This window comes from Dunckerocampus dactyliophorus, chromosome 12, assembly GCF_027744805.1.
Source record: "Dunckerocampus dactyliophorus isolate RoL2022-P2 chromosome 12, RoL_Ddac_1.1, whole genome shotgun sequence".
Taxonomy (NCBI): domain Eukaryota; kingdom Metazoa; phylum Chordata; class Actinopteri; order Syngnathiformes; family Syngnathidae; genus Dunckerocampus; species Dunckerocampus dactyliophorus.
In genome coordinates this window covers 22237683-22255286 of record NC_072830.1, presented here as the reverse complement: position 1 = coordinate 22255286, position 17604 = coordinate 22237683, and the positions used below count along the sequence as shown (strand labels likewise).

Below are 17604 nucleotides of genomic sequence, written 5' to 3'. Positions count from 1 at the left end.
CACAGTTGCACACAAAATTACTCAACCCTCTTTATTATACAAAAATAATTTCAATATCTTAATGCACATCATTTTATTTTTTCCTATTTAAATAATTTCAAGTTCATCTTCGAGCACATGATAAACATTCGAGTACAGTACCGTGGGGTAATATTACTACACGACTCGGTTGTCATTTTTATGCTCTAAATGCTTTATGTTGACACTGAGAACAACAACAAATATTTAAGCAGCCTTTTTTTCTCTTTCAAATGCAAACAGTTGGAATATGAAGATAGTGTAAACAGAAGAAAACAAAAACTAGTCAGACAAAAGCGGTTCACAGTTCTGCAATAAATAATGTAAATATGAAGGTTTGCACTTTAAGCATTTAGTAATTTTAAAATCTTAGTATTGGCCATTTTAAATGAATGCAAAATTGAAAATATTGTTATTTTGTCATTGTAAACAAAGTCAAAATGTATTACCCATATTTTATATAATTCACATAAGTGCATTTATAAATATACAGGTATCTTTCGCCAGACAACAACGGATGCTTCACCTTTCAAAATGAATACCAAAGCTTGTGAAGAAAATGTAAAGAGCTGCATGTGTGAATCAATTGTGTTATAGCCTATAGCATACATTTGCACTTTTCTAAGACAGCAGACACAGTTAAAAAGGCAGAAAAAAACTTTCCTTTGCAAAAAGTAAAACAAATATTTGCAACATCATTTTATATCCAAATGGGCGGTATACTGTATTTGGCGCTCAATTACTATAATAGGATATCATATTGCATTACAGGCTTTCGGGTACGATTTGGGTAAAGTCATCAGTACTTTCTTATCCTAAAACTCGGCTTCAGTGAAAATACACTCCTGATCCAAATTCTAAGACCAGTTGTAAAATTGCAAGAATTTACATTTTGTACTGTTGGATCTTAAGGAGGTTCTAAGTAGAGCTTCAAATTGCAAGAAGTGCAAATGAGGGTAAGACAAAATCATTTTTTGAGTAAGCAATTTATTGCAACCAACCGTTTACATGAAATACACTGGAAATAGTGGAAAACGGGGTTATGTGTTCTTAATAGTTTGTATGGTGGTGATTCTCAGTTGTCCTAAACTGCGGATAGCTCCTCTTCTTCACACAATAGAGGTTCTACTTCCAATGCAGCGAGTGCTGTGTGTCTTTTGTCAGAGTTGTTCCTCCTATACATAATGAACTGCATCGTCACCTGGTCATCACGGTCAAGGTTCAAAAGGAAAATGTAAATGCTGACAGCTTTTTTATTCAGTTGTGTTGACATTTACATTCAGTGGCTTGATTTCTATGACTTACTGTATGATCACGTCTTTGCCGTTGTCTGCGACTTTAATTTAATAATTCCTCAAATAGTGGCTTCTATCAGACACCACGCCCCGGATTATCGTTGAGTGTGTCCCTACGAACAGATAAAAGCTTCACCTCAATTTAACGCCTACATTTTTTTTTTTTAACGCTAGGTAATAGACATCATTACCAAATTTAAACAGTTGTGGTATTTTAAGTCTTGATGAAGTCATTCCATTTGTACTAATATAATCAATATTATTTTATTTTTTATACTGGTAAATAATCAATATACTCTTATAATGTATTACACATGATTAGTTATTATTGTATTAGTATAAAAACGTATTTGTACCTCAGCCACTACTTCAGGAAATACGGTGATTTTTCTTCAATTTTACGGGCCGTGTCCAAATTAGTGGTAAATCACTAAAGATGCATAACAGGTTCAAACAGACATCACATTCACTTCTATCAAAATTACTTTACCTAAAATAATGCTGTAGTGGCAATGACTGGAAGATGAGCTGAATTATAGCTCTTACATGCACCTCCATTTGCAATTTCAAGGATACAAAGAAGTCCAAAATGAGGACTCCCAGACTGCCAATGAGCCAGGCCAGATGCTTGACGATGAAGTTGTGTTTGGAGTCCTTTAGTGATGGTAGCACTACAATGACACTCAACCCATATGTCCCATTGCCCATCATTGCCAGAGCAAACAGCAAGTAGGAGGTGCCCTCGGTGGACTGCCTCTGGAACTAGAACAGAAACAGTTTGTGCAGAGAACAGATTACTGCTGTCCTCAGCTATTTCGTCTTATTGACTTCAACATTGGGTTATTCATTTTATGTCTTCACAACAACCTAGCCGGTGTGGTGTGGCGAGGCGAGGTGTCACTACGCCGGTAATGTACTTCTTCAGTGTAACAATGTTAACAACAATAATAATAACAATGTCGCAGTAACTTTTTAATATGCAGGTCACATTATGTAAATGGAGCATTGTTAGTGGTTTTTGGAGGTTTTTTCAGAAGGCTTTATAGGCGGAATAGGTGCATCCCATTACATGTATTCTTAGCCGCCTCTTTTTAGCTGTTTTTGTGTGTTCATGTCTCACATAAGGATCGTGGACGATGGGGAAAAATTCCAAAAAAAGTTCAGTTTTCCTTAAACAATGTAGAACAAAGACATCAGTGACCATGGATGTCACAAATGCTCGATGAAAGAACAGAAACAGTCAAGGAAAGAAAAGAAGCTGTACAAATTGTAACAGTGTTGGAACCATTATTGGTGCCTTTTGAATCAAAAATAGGATATGAAAGATCTGTTTTTTAACCTGAAACTTGTGAAATGTACAGTACATGTAGTACAGTGGCTCGTTTATCGTGATGAATTTTCTTATTGACTTCAACATTGGGTTATTCATTTTATGTCTTCACAACAACCTAGCCGGTGTGGTGTGGCGAGGTGTCACTACGCCGGTAATGTACTTCTTCAGTGTAACAATGTTATGCTGTATACTGTATGTACTTTAGTTGATTTAGCCATTTTTATGCTTCAAAATGCTTAGTTTAAGCAAATAATAAAGTAGTAATTAGTCAAATTTACTGAAATATGCATTTAAAAAAAACCTAATAATAGTACTTGTGAATTATTACTTCCAATTATTATGATTAATTAATCATGCTACGAAAGCATCACTTACATTTTTATAGAGCTGCGGGAAGCGGGATGAGAGGTAGAAGACTGATGCCAGGTATCCACAAACGTAGCCAGAAACTTCTAAAGATTTAGAGGTAGTTGTCCCCTGAAAAGAAACATATACACAAGAGTACTATCATCTATCCAAATGCTATGAAACGGTTTGTTACAGGGGCATAAATGGGCATTCAAGATATTTATAGAAGACTGACAATAAAACGCATTACTGGAATACTGAAGTAAAAAGCACTACATGTGGATAATTTTACCTACAAGAGATTCTGAAGTTGTGCTATTGTTTAAGATGAGACTGGGTAAAACTGTCAGGAATATTGTTGCAGAGCCACACCACAGGAAGCACAGCCACTTCAACAGAGGGCTCTCTAGAACACAGACACACAAAGCAAAGATTAGAGAGTAGAAAAAACATGCAAAAAAACCCCATCTGAAACAAATGAGATTCTATCCAACTTACTGAGGCCTAATATCTTAAATATCAATGCACTTACTTGTGCTGGAGTTGTTCTTTATCTTATAGTAAATAAACTGTGAGATGAGAACCACGTCTGTGAAGATGTAGAAAATCACTGTGACCACCTGCGAGGAAAACACATCACGCATCCATATTATATTAAAATTTTCACATTGGGTACCTTTTAAAAGTGAAATTCAAGATTCAAGAGAGTTTTATTGTCATGTGCATAGTACAACAGCAGTTATACCATGCAATGAAAATCTTATTCTGTTCATTCTCCCAAGAAAAGAAAGAAAACAAATGAAAGAATAAGAACATAAGAAACATAAACACATAAACATATATACCAATAAATTAAGCAACAACAACAGACGAGACATTAATACAAGTAAATAATACAAATAAATAAATAAATAAAGTGCTATGAGTGTGTGCGTGTGTTGCGTGCGGCGTGTGCGAGTGCTTCGTTTTGTATTTGTAATGTAAAATTGTAATGACATCCCAGTTCATACATAGAAATGAGGCTTATTTTAATTGTGGAAAGGAGTGAATAAGTTTCACACCACATTTTTTCAGTAAATAATGTTTAGAATTAGTTTACCTGAATGGGCAGCTGGCTGGTGAAGTAGCAGCCTGCAAAGCTGGTGAGGTCTCCACTGAAGAGGAAGAAGAGGAAGCCGAAAGACATGGCTTGATCCACTTTACCATTTCGATACGCTTCGTAGACCTGACTGCAAGATAGGAGAGATATTCCTCAAACTTAAAAGGACTCATTTGGTCTTGTCTGGGCACGTGCACAGACATTTAAGTGGCCAGGTGCTCAAGCCACAAAAAGGGCACCCCTCTGTAAAGTTATTATAATTTCTTTATTGGTATTTGATATTGTCAAAAAGATAAAGCAATGTTGAGCATAGTCAAGAGCAACTCTGACAGAGTGGTAGCATAAGCAGCATCACACTAATAGTATACCACACCAGACTGTCATGTACAGTGCCCTTCAAAAGTGTGAAAGAGCACTTTTCTCATGCAGGTCAAAAGGGCAGGTGCTTGAGCGCCACTGGGCGTCTATCTGTGCACGTGCCTTGTTTAGTCCATTGTAATAGTTGTCAGACATGAGTGATTAGATAGATAAAAATCTACACACGGCAAAGTGGATAGCAGAAAGCACAACATGGAGAAGAGCCCAATCACCACACTGCTGTACTCCCACACGTTGTCCACACACTCCTCTAGCAGGTAAAGGATCCAAGGCGTCCCATTCACGCAGGCAAGACGGTCCACCGTTGGCGAGCTCCAGTTGGTGGCCGCAACGCCCTCACTTTTTCCGGGGAAACGTGCAGAGGCCATGAGGTCTCCTCAAGTCTTCTGGCCTGAAGATGTATTCTAACGATGCGCGCTGTGTGCAAATTGCAAGCAGACGAATGTTCCAACGTGGAGGTAGCATGTCGTTGATGTGGTGTGTTTGCTACTTACCTCCAACACTGATGTCACTGTACGAGTCCTAAAAGGAGGAAAGACGGAGCGCTGTCCCCAAAATTCTTCGGGTCATTGGGGCTAATAAGTTTAGATAACTCGTGATCTTTGTTTGTTAGCTTATTGTTTACAATACGCCCACATTGCTTTTAGAGTGTGCTAGCTAAGGATGCATCTGAAAAAAACTCGACGGAGAGAATCCCGCTTACCGGACCACGGTTCAGAATGTTTGCAATGATGCATTAACTTGTCCCACATTCTCACACGTTTTTGTAGCTAATATTCTCCAATGAGGATCAGTGAAATTGAAGTAGTCGCACTTACGCTGTGGTCCATCACCAGCAGTCCCAAGCGTCAAGCGAGGGTGTTAGAGCTATTTCTTGCCAAATTTTCAAAAATAATCGCAATATCATGCGATATAACAGTATCACTCTTTGGGATCAAGACACAGGAGCGAACCATTTTGCCCATTTCATTGATGTCAACACATATCACTTATCATTATATATAATTAACCTCACAGTATGTTGGAATTAAGTGTTTTAACATCTCACTGGAAGTACAGGTTGTTTTATTTTGAAAACAGAAACTGTCATCCACAGGAAGCTGCATGTACAAGGCTCGCTTCTTTACCATAAAACATTGTCCGGGGAAATACCTCCACCTGCTGGTTTTACTATGCACAACACATGTTTTTAGGTGATATATACAGTATGTTAACATCAACAGTGCAACACAGCACACATTCCCAGAGGTTCTTGAAGGCAGCATCAAAATAGGTTAAGTTTCTCCCTTTAATGTGAGATGACCCACTAGCTCATGTCAGAATTATCCATGTTTTGCATGCACTGCAAATCCCCTTCCAGCCTCAAAATGCAGCTTTGAGCACATTCCCTCATTCTTTATAGTATGTAAGCGCTGGACACTTTTACACCAAGATGATCTAATCAGAGCCAATACATCAAACGTAAAGAATAAAAATTTAACCACTGAAAACATGAAAACCAAACAATCTACCTTGCAAGTTGACACCAGAGTCGTATTTCTTCATGTAGTTACCCAAATATAAGACTACCCTGGATGTAAGACAACCCCTCTTTTTCAAGATCTGTTTTTGGAGATAAATCTGTTACGCTGCACCAAGGTTTGTGCCTTTAAAAGTCGTATTGCTTCAAGTACTGACCCCAATAGAAGACCATTAAATGTTAAATCACCCCCTAGTTTGTGTCAGAAATGTCTATGACTTTCTGAATGTCCTCAGTGGTGGCATCCAATCCTGTCCCTGTTTGGCAGACCAAGGTTGTTGCATTGTTCATGTGAAATGGCCCACTGGCTTGTCATAAACACTATCTAAAGTTCTTGTAGGCAACAAAACAAACTGTTGCGCCAACAAACCTACTTGTAGCTGTGTATTGTAATTGTGAAATGCCCCCCTGGTTTGTGTCAGAAATGTCTATGACTTTCAGAGGTCATCGGAAGCCGCATTCAAACTTGGCCATCCCCAAGTTTTTATTTAGACTAAAATATATCACTATTTTGTATCAGAAATGCTTCAAACACCTTTGAAGGCAAGATCCCAACAAATGTATGTACAGTATGTATGTATGTACAGTATGTGTGTGTGTGTGTATATGAAATTAATCAGTATGTGCAATTCAAATATGGAAGATACTAAGAAGAACTCACAAAATGTACCAATATGAGCCATATGAGAAACAGTACATAGGGTAACATAGGGTATTTATTAAGTATAGGGAAGAAGATGTATGCTGACTCATGATATGTGCTACCACTGCCCTCATTCTTATTCATTTTATTATTTAATCAGGCACCCTATCATTATTCAATTAAGGCATTATTTATCACATATCCTGTACTTATTTATTACGGATAAATGTCCTGTTAACTTTACTCCTTTACTTATATATATATATATATATATATATATATATATATATATATATTATATTGTAAAAGCTATCTAAAACACTCTATTGACTTTACTATTACACATCTTTAACATTTTCCGTTATTATTGCACGTATTGAATACAGGAAGTGAACAATCTATAACAGAGAACGGGTAGGATTAAATAAACTCTGCTTCTTCCTACTCCTTTTTAAACATGCAATGGAACCTTGCGTGTATACATATATATACGCATAAGTTTGTCCCCCCCTTACTGTACTGCACCACATCTTGTCCCCGCCTCCATCCGTCCACCTGTTGCGTGGTGTACTCTTTGTCGCCACCACACGATGTCGCCCTTTCCAATGTCATCCTACGCGGATGGAATGGTCTTTCGGTGGGGGAACTTGAAAGAAGCTCGCCGGGAATAAAAATGTGTTGCTATGTGTCGCTTTGTATCAAGCCCTGGAGCCACTAATCTCCACACAGCTACCCATTCACATCGACGGGCTGCGTGTCGTCTTTCGTCTTCCACACGGAGCAGGTAAGCTGCACAACGCTGGGGGTGTTTAGAAGAGAATCAGGTTGTGTTGTTGCTGGGCTTGCTGTCAGGAGGGACACGGTGCTAAATGCGTGAATGCCTCCCACATTCCACGATTTGTGGAAAGTTAAGTGGATGAGGAGGCAAGGATAGGCCGAGTGGGACAATAAGTGGGCTATAATTTAGTACACAAACATATTTAAGGGGACATAAGAAGAGTGACTTGCTAATGAGTGCATTATCAAAGTGTATCAGACAGTATGGTAGACGTACACTTTCTGTCGCCTGCGGGTCGTCACGTTGGCAGTGGAATGTGTGTGTTTCAGTTTGACGGCAAGTTAAGTCGAATTACTCCCATTTTTTTCCTCATAACACTGAGGTTTTAATGTGCGATGGCTGAGACAGGTTGAGAGGGGACTCTTTAAGGTCAAAAACTTGTGTGAGAGACAGATGTTGAGTGGCACCTTCCTTGACCTTTGACCTTGATTATTTTATTTCTAGGCTTGCATACAGTACTGCCTAGGTTCCCAGGGGTACCCCGAGGGGTACGCCCATTGTCATAGGGGGTACTTGAATAAAAACGCTCACCATTACGAGTGTGCCTGAACGCCTCATGGCACGAGAGGAACCCAGCAGAAAGGAGAAGCGTGAAGTTAAGTCCTGTAATGAACAAATCAGTACGTTTGATGATTATTTGGTGCATTAAGAGTGTTCCGTCTTGGAGATTTCATTTACGACGCAGTGGTCAAAATTTGAGGCTTTATCGTTGGTTATATGTATTTTAGTACTTCAGATAGTGCTTTACCGTGACTGTTAGACTGTCCCCTTCAATTTGGTATTAAATTCATATGCAGAATTAAATGGACAAAAACAGTGAAGCTCAAATTCAACCCATCCAAAAGGAAGGATGCCAACATCAGACTGGAATAAAAGATATGTAGGATGATTAGTTATCTATTTATCAGTGCTCATGTCAAATTTTTAAAATTAAAAAATTAAAAAGTAAAATTCAAATGAAAATCTCACTATGAAAAATATGAATTTTTGACCCGGAATTACTATAAAAACGATTAAACAATGAATTATGTTCACTATTTCAAGTTAATAGTTATCTATTAACTTGAAATAGTGAACATAATTCATAAGTCATAGTCCAGAACTGTAAATCTACCTGGAGTGTCCAGAAGTACAGTACGGTACATGGTGTTCAGTGCTCAGAGACAAGGCCACGGTAAGAAAGGCTGAAACCGGACCACCACTGAATAAGACACACAAGTTGAAAGGCTATGGCTTAGCCATGAAATATCTGAAGACAGATTTTTCACGAGTTTTCTGGACGATGAGATGAGAGTGACCCTTGATGGACCAGAGGGATGGGCCTGTGGCTGCATCAGCAATGGGCAGAGAGCTCCACTCCAACTCAGACGCCAGCAAAGTGGGTGGGGGTACTGGTAGGGCTGGAATTATTAAAAGATGAGCTTGTTGGGCCTTTTCAGGTTGAAGATGGACTCAAACTCAACTCCCAAACCCACTGCCGCTTTTTTCACACAGTGGTACAGGAAAAAGTGTGCATCTTTCAAGAAGACCATGATTTTTAAGCAGGACAATGCGCCATCTCATGCGTCCAAGTACTACACTGCGTGGCCAGCAAGTAAAGTTCTTAAACAATAATGACGTGACCTCATCACCTGATCTAAACCATATTGAGTACTTGTGGGCCCTTAAACGTAAGATTTACAGTGAAGAAAAAAGGTACGCCTCTGTGAACAGTGTCTGGGCAGCTTTTGTTGCTGCTGCACAAGTTAAGGGGTCAAATGATCAAGAAACATACAGACTCCATGGACGGAAGGCTTTTCCGTGTTTGAAAAGAAAAGAAGGGTTGTTATATTGGTCACTGACTTATTTTTGGAAATGTCAGAAATATTTATTTGTAAAGTTTGTGTTGTTTGTTTGTCATTCAGACTTTTAAAAAAATGAAAATAAAGATGTTAGAGGTTTTTATTTTTCTGTGAGTTATCTAATGATTGTGCACACAAAGATATTCTCAACAAAAGCCAAAACCTCACTTTCACTTTTTTAAATATTCAAGTTTGAGGTTTATTAACATTTTGGGTTGACGAAGAGCCACTGTTATTGTTAAATACTAAAACTAATAATCAATAACGCAAATTGCCTAATAATTGTGGACGCAGATAAAAAGTTTCTGCATTTATGTCATAGAATAGCGATTAGTAGTTTCTCTTACTTTATTAGCATGTGTCATGCGGTGGTCTGGGATGCATGTACAAATGTCTAGACTCAGAATCGCGGGCAAACTGTTTTTTTTTTTTTTAGGGCTGTCAAATGATTAAAAATTTGAATCAGATTAATCACAGTTTTTAAATTAATTAATCATGATTAATCACCATTAGCAACTTTGTCCGAAATATGCCAATTTTTACTGTATTTAATTAACAGAAAGGACTATTGTATTAACAGCTCCAAGTGAACTGAATATGTCAATCAAGCTAAAAGATACAACAGTCTTGTGTAACGCTAGTCTCTTTAAGAGTAGCAGAACATTTGAATCACACTTTAAACCGTGTTATTATGATCAGTGAGGGGTCACAACACGTCACGTAATTTAAGGTCAATTTAGGTTTTCAGTGTATTTCCCGGCATACTTAAATGTAGCAAATTGTACAACCGAATTAAGAGTTAAGAAGAGAGTGATAAGAATAGCCAATTTTTTATCTTCCTGTTTCTTTACACAGGCACACGCATTATAAAGCTGTTTTTTTTTAATAAGTGTTGCAAAATACCCTTTGATGCTGTTTGGGTTGAGTTTTTATGCTACAAAAAAGGTAAATGGGCCCCTCAGTCTTTCATCATTCATGTATAAGGCTACTCAACATAGAAACCTCCAAACAAAAACATGCTGCATTTGAAAGCCGTTGTGATATTGTCGGCTTCACACTGTTTGATATGGCGTGAACGTTCTTCAGATCAGCTCTACTTTTGGCTGTGAAAGTCAGCAGAGAGTTCATGAATAATGAATCCCTGTGAAAATGCACGTGAATGTGAGAGGCTATTCCACGAGAGCTTTCCCTCTCCGCTGTGGAAATCCTCTCAGAGTGGAAAGTCCAAAGAGAAACCCCCTTTCATACATTTACTTGTGAGACGGTTATATATTCTTACACAACCGCATTTGAAAATCACATGGGTAATAGAATTGATCCCAGTGGTCAAGTAAAGACTAGAATATGATAACAATGGAGCTGGACGCCATCTACTGTGGTGTATATGGTGTAAGTCAGGTGACTTAAATCCATTATAGATGATTAGCAGTCACGTAAGCACATTAAAATAGAAGCCCAGCTAAGGAAATTGTAAGGGTAATGGTTTAGTTTATTTTGAACATGCTTAAGAAAATGACAATATGGAACATAATAGTGTGTGTTTACGCTTGCACAAATCAACATAACCAAAAAAAGAGTAGGAAGAAAGATATTTTATTTAATTCGACCTTTTCTCCATGTTTCAGCAATTACTGATTGTCTGTGCACTTCATAAATACAGGAGTAAATACTGACAGAAACATTGTATAATCATTACGTAACATAATAACTTCATAATAAATGAATGAATGCAAGAATAAGTGATATCAGACAGTATGGTCCTCAGCATTGTGCCTCCACCATATACAGCACAGCACTGTACCTTGTAAACATTACAGTATACTGTATGCTTGTACTGTTTTTTAAACTGGCTCATACCGTATTAGTACAGTACATTGCTCGTTCCATAGTTTTACTCCACATATGCGCTGATATGCTAAAAGCGTTACGTGTTTTTTAGGTGTAAATGCATTTTTTCTCAGGTCATACTTCTTTTTCGCTGAAAACGATGTTATATATTATCAACGAGCAGGTTGTTTTTTAAGTTGTGTGTCATTTAGCTGTTTGAAAATGTACCAGATTGGTGAGTTTTCGTATTTTTAAAAAAGGGGTTTGTGGCATTCCGCATTATCCTGCCCTTTTTGCAGTATGGTTATTGATTCGTGAATGATGTGTTTTCTATGTATTTCCCCATATCTCTATACCAGGGGTATCCAAACTCTTTCCAGCGTGGACCATATGGTAATGGTAATGGTAATGGTTTAATTTATTTGAACATGCACACAAGTTACGTTGGAATACAACACATAATACAATTCGCAGTTCCACATGTCCAAAATGTAGTCTTTGCTAGTTTAAATATAATAATATAACATATGGTGATATATAACAATGTGGTGAAAAACATGAAAAATGACGGGATCCAAGGGCCACTTTGATATTTAATAAATTATATATATTTCAAAAGAAATGTGATATAAGTGAAAAAGCGTATCATTAATATCAGTTTCATTCTTTGTTTTTTATTTATGCTGTTTTTTTTAATTTTCCAACATAGTTGAGAGTCTCAATTGACATACTGATTCAATGACTATACAGTATACAATGATATTTAAATGATTGTATTATTTTATATCTTAATCCAATTTCAAAGTAGCTTGCATTTAGACTGCTACTTTGACTGCATTTAAATTACTATTATTTTTTTCTTGCATGTCACAAAATTCTGTAAAAATAAAAAGGCATTCATTTTGGACAAAATTAGTTTTTCCCTTTTTTAAGCACCGCTTTAGGCACAGTCTAAGCACTGGCACCGTTTCAAAAGTACCGATTTGGCACCGGTATCGGATAATATAATAATATGTAAACGACACCAACCCTACTCTTATAGGTGTTTAACTCCCAATCATTGGTTCACAGCTGCAAATTGAGAGCATAAATAATGGAGAACTTTCCCTTTTGTTCCAAATCACACACACACACACACACACACACACACACAGAGCTTTGCAGCTCCGGCTTCGAGGAGTCTGTCAGTGAGTCTCTTTGTGACTTCTTCATTGTTTCTATTCTTGTAACCCACTGGATCAGTGACATCACAGTTTGGCAAAGTTCTACAGACTGAGACAGCATTTGCCATTAATATGAAAAGTGTGTTCAGGTTATCATAAGGCAGCTGGAAGTGTTTGGGTCGGAGAGGTCACATCTAAATGGACGGCAGTTGCTCAGTAAAGACTTGGGCTATGGGACTGGAGAGGCATGGAATTGCAATAAATTGCTGGAGATATGCTAATCTCCTCCCTGACTGCTGTCAAGGACACTGAATTGACACTGACACCGAATTGAAGTGCAAGACACTGAATGCACCATGGCAGCCTTGGCGGAGGTTTGTGCTTCACTGAGTGCCATTCTAGTGGAGCTATGCTGGCAGTTTTAGTTAGGTAGTTATTGGATTATCTGGTATCTTGTTCAGGTTCAGCACAGTGGCGCATGTGGGTAGCGTGTGGTTCTAGAGTTGAATCTTATCTCAGACCTGTCTGTGTGCAGTTGTGCATGTTCTCGTTGTACTTGCGTGTTTACTCAGCATACTCTGGCCTCCTCCCACACAGAAAAATCAGCGATTCTCAAAGTGGGCTGTGGGCGCAATGACGGGGGAGGGGGCGGGGGTGTAATGTATAGTGGTACCTGGGTTTTTGTTTTTAATTCATTCCAAAAGGTCCCGCAAAAACCGAAGCATACGAAAACCAAAGTAATTTTTCCCTTAGGTGTATTAGCGCGATCTATCGGTGCTCTGTTTTATGTGTCTGTTATTGTATTTACTACTGCTACCAGTAGAGGGTGTTGTATACTCATTTTAAAGTTGAAGACGTGTGCCGCGGGAGTAAAAATTTCACCCATCCACCTCGTCAGCTGGCTAAATATAGAGCCACAACAGTCCTGATTGGCTAAGGGAGAACCTGCCCATTGTGTTCTGCATTCTGATTGGCTGTAGACCATTGTCAATCAATCTCCTGTTTGCTAACATTCATAGTAGCGACATTATGGAATACTGTAAATGAATCTTCGGTTCATGGAGGACTACGAAGAGGAGTAAAATACTACAACAGGAGCAATATGTTTTCACAAGGACACAAACCAGCCTTAAAACATATATAATAATTGCAAACAAATAAATTTGGCTACTTTGCGGATTTCAGTTATTGCGGGCTATTTTGGGAACCTATCTTGCGTGATAAACGAGGGAACACTGTCCGTCATATGTTACAGTTCGCAGTTCCACATGTCGAAAAGGAGTAGGAAGAAGCAGTAGTGTAGCAAGTAGTGTTTAGGTAGAGAACTACAAGTCCCGAGCTCAGCATACCCAACATGGCAAGCCATGCCTCTCTGTCATGACGACAGATGGAGCCACTGTGCAGTGTCCAAATGCAGTCACACAGAGTCTAATGCTTTTTTATAATTTTATTCTGACCTGAAAACATCAACAGCAGTGCAATTCCAGCACCATACATGTATCTCCAACTCACACACACACCTCTAGTCCCGTAACATCGGAACGAAACGTCCTCATTGTCACTGAACGGCCGCGAGATGCATTCACTGACACTCCGAATGTCTAAATAAACAGAAATGCACAGAAAATCAATAAGTGAATATGCCTATCACTCACTATCTAACTCACTTTGTAACTCTGAATGCGGAATTACAATTTGCTGCCTTTAATCTTTCTCTCGATAAAAATGGCCATATTTCACACGTTGTTACAAATGGTGATTAATCATGATTAATTAATTTGAAATCTGATTAAAAATTGTGTTCCTTTGACAGCCCTGCTTAAAACATAATGCCGCATGCTTGCCTTTACACAAAAAAATCAAGTGCAGGGTAGCAAAGCCAGCGTCACGTTCATAAGTTCACTGTTTTATTAACCTGTGTGGCCGCATATTTCTCAGGTTGATTGATAACTTTCCAATAATAATCAACAACAAGTGCCATAAATGTTTGACTTCAGCGGACCATACTGCAGCATGTACATTTGCCACAACCCGAACATACCGTGCAAAAACCTGAATTAGTCCAAAGGGAGAACTGTCTCGAGAACAAACGGCCATTGTGATGTAATTATTATCTTAATGGTTTTAGATGAAGAGCTTAAAAAGCAGCTTTTCCCACAGGAGCATGACTACGAATAACCACAACTCACTGCACACCCCCACCGCACACCAGCATGCACACTGCCAAATCCTCGCATTTGCAGGAAAACCAAAACGTAAGGCAATAGAAACTCCACAGACACCCACAGTATGTCTAAAATGTGTCATTACTGTAAGATTACATGCATCTTTAATTGAGAACCCAAACCAAAAAATTAAAACATAACCATAACACTGCTTTTTTGTGGCAAAATATAGCATTTTTTGCAGCTATGCATGTTCAAATACATTCTGGAGCCTTCGGCACCACTTATTTGTAGGTGAATGTATATACAACTTTAAGCCTGTATGTGTAATTCTGACCCTGTGTGAATTAGAGAAAATCCTAAATAAAGTCCAACTTGTGTGCCCAATTCTTATTTTGTATTGCATTATTCCACCCTGGAAAAAGATTGGTTCCAATAAGAATTAATATGACATTCAAACCCATGATGAGTGGATGTAAACGTCTTACAACTAAAGTAAATAATGCAATGCAACTGTACACCAGTGCAAACTACAATGACACGATGAAACTTATTATTCAGTTAATACCTCTCTGATAGTGTCTTCTGACTGTGAGAGAGGTCTCTCATGCTCGGCAGGTGCACGTTACACAGAAGGACAGGGCTGAATGAAGAGTGAGATATGCAGACATGGGGGGTGAAGTAAGGAGGGGTCTGTCTTATAGGTGGCACAAAAGAGGCAGTGTTCTCACTCTTGCAATGTGCTGAGTGAAGACAGTATAGTGCTGAAAGCCAGCGAGCCACAGAAGCAAAGAGAGAGCAAAGCGATAGAGAGATAGAGAGAGACCCTTCGGTTGTTTTGTCCTCACGTAGCCCCTCACCCTCAATGTGGCCCCCCAGCATGCAACCCACCAACCCCTGGCCTAGTGCCCCACTCATTGCTTCTGCACTTAAAATTTATTTTCAGACATTTTTTTAGTAGCTGAAGTGCTATAACATGCAAAACTTAGTGACCAAAAAGTTAATTGTCAGTCCATTGTAAAGCAGCAAAATGTGAGTGTCCCACTGGACGTTGCGGGTGTTTTTAAAAGTCACATTCCTGTGGCCACTCAGCTATAGCCGGGTGATTAATAGGAATGAGCAGATTGTTGAAATTGTTTAAAAACTGACATTCTTCTACACCTTGCACAGTTATTTATTACCGGGAGCCAGGTGATTGACGCCATTAAAACACATGCAATACGAGAACTGTACTAGTATTCTTTTTATTTTGGTATGGCACCGCAGCGAAGACCTGGGATCGAATCTCTGCATGGGCATGTCTGTGTGGAGTTTGCATGTTGTCCCCGTGCGTGCGTGGGTTTTCTCCGGGTACTCCGGTTTCCTCCCACATTCCAAAAACATGCATGTTAGGTTAATTGGAGACTCCATTGTCCATAAGTATGAATGTGAGTGTGAATGGTTGTTGTATATGTGCCCTGCAATTGGCTGGCAACCAGTCCAGGGTGCACCCCGCCTCTCACCCTCTCACTCCAGCATACCCCTGCGACCCTAATTAAGATAAGCGTCATAGAAAATTAAAGCCCCAATTATAACAATAATGAATTCAATTTACGTTACGGCCATTAAAATAAAATCGTAAATAATCAAGAATAATGTTAATAATAAAATAAGAATAATGTAAATAATAATTTCACCTAATTCAAAAAATAAACCTTACTTAATTCAAAATTCAGGATATTTACACAAATGTACTGGTTTAAAAAATACATAAAGAAATAAATATGCATGAATGCAGAAATCCAACATACTAACAACATACTGGTCAGTTGTGATGCAAATGGCAGTATGAAATAAACTTTTGGTGCACCGTGTTCTGTAGCGCCTACCAGAGGGAAGGAGGAGGAAAAGGTATTGACCAAAGTGGGGTGAGATTTACTTTAGCTCACAAATCTTGCAAAAAGAACTATCTAGTGAACGATACCATATACACATTCACTCATATTAGCACCGCATGGTTTTGTTTGTCTTACGTAATATCTGCTATTTTTGCATAAATCTATGCAAAGAACATGCTGACGGTGGCAGTGCCTCTAAAGTATGTCTCTGAGCGACAGATAAATCTCATCGCCTCTGTTTTCATGGCTCCTTCGGTATCTCCAGCTTGGCTGGGACCAGCAAGAATTCCTGATGTGGTAACCCCGGCAACATGGGCGGGTTTCCACAGCCAACACCGGCAGCTGGGTCACCAAAGCGCTTCTTCTTTGTGCCTTTCTTTGGGCAAGATTGGTGTTGGCTGGGATGATACGATTTCTGACTATAGAGGGAATGAGTGCAGATTGTAGACAGTGACACAGATACATACACTTAGCTGGTGGAGTCGAGCTCTGAGCAAACTAACTCATGATCACAAGCAGCAGACATGCTGGGTGGATGATTTTAAGAAAGACTGTTTGTGTGTTTGAGAAAGCGAGTCCTTGTTGCAGAATAATTCTGCAACATCACAAGACTCTGGAAAAAGTAATGTGGTAATACCCCCCTACCAATGAAATTTTGTTTTCATCACCATTTGCTATATAAACTGTTTGCCAATTTCCTTAAAGGGACTGTGTGCAACAAGCTCCTAATTACATTTTTTTAAACAAAAAACATAACAACACTGCAGCCGGCTAGCATATGTTACCAATAGTGGTTTAAAAGAACAGATTGTAGGTAAAAATATACATTTTTCACAATTATGAATGAAACTGCATAAAAATATGTACATTTTTGTTTGGCACGAATGAAATTGCTGGTTGTCCGTGTCGCGTACACGCACAAAAGCAGTCTCAAAGAGGCGAGCAATAATTTGTAGTCATGTTGTTGTTACAAAAGGTGTTAACGATAGGAAGCAGGATATAATGCTATTCGTACGTTTAAATGTTGGCACCCTCTAGGCAACTTTAATACTTGGGCCAAGTTAGAACCCTACGGAAGAATTATTAAAAAAATACATAACCTGTTTCCGTCAAACTTTTTAGCGTGTTAGCAGTAAAAAGCCCTTAAATACTGGTGAAAATCTGGACAAAGGTGCGGATACAGTAGGTTATGTTCACCCTTTGAGTCGCAACATCTATGGAACTGTCAACCATATCATATCGGCGCCGCTCATCTGTCAT

General features: G+C 38.7%; 2 protein-coding genes across 6 annotated transcripts in view; one reads left to right on the top strand and one right to left on the bottom strand.

The window, feature by feature from the left end:
• Nucleotides 1–103: 103 nt before the first annotated feature.
• On the bottom strand, nucleotides 104–5318 carry LOC129190890 (lysosomal amino acid transporter 1 homolog). Of its 2 annotated transcripts, none has more exons than XM_054793613.1 (8): nucleotides 4966–5318; nucleotides 4637–4888; nucleotides 4094–4223; nucleotides 3527–3614; nucleotides 3291–3400; nucleotides 3022–3123; nucleotides 1890–2075; nucleotides 104–1219 (listed from the first exon to the last, which is right to left on the bottom strand). In XM_054793613.1, the coding sequence occupies exons 2-8, from the start codon at nucleotides 4837–4839 to the stop codon at nucleotides 1103–1105; spliced, it is 936 nt and encodes a 311-aa protein (XP_054649588.1). In that variant the 5' UTR covers nucleotides 4840–4888; nucleotides 4966–5318; the 3' UTR covers nucleotides 104–1102. The 2 variants fall into 2 exon arrangements, with proteins under 2 accessions (XP_054649588.1, XP_054649589.1); XM_054793614.1 differs by lacking the exon at nucleotides 104–1219 and adding an exon at nucleotides 1269–1743 and having other exon boundaries at nucleotides 1866–2075.
• A 1946-nt stretch (nucleotides 5319–7264) lies between these two features.
• The window catches only part of veph1 (ventricular zone expressed PH domain-containing 1), a 70152-nt gene continuing 59812 nt past the window's right edge, over nucleotides 7265–17604 (top strand). For all 4 annotated transcript variants that reach the window (XM_054793572.1, XM_054793570.1, XM_054793571.1 and 1 more), the window contains exon 1: nucleotides 7265–7417. The gene's annotated coding sequence lies outside the window, so the exon portion shown is untranslated. The remainder of the gene's footprint in view (nucleotides 7418–17604) is intronic.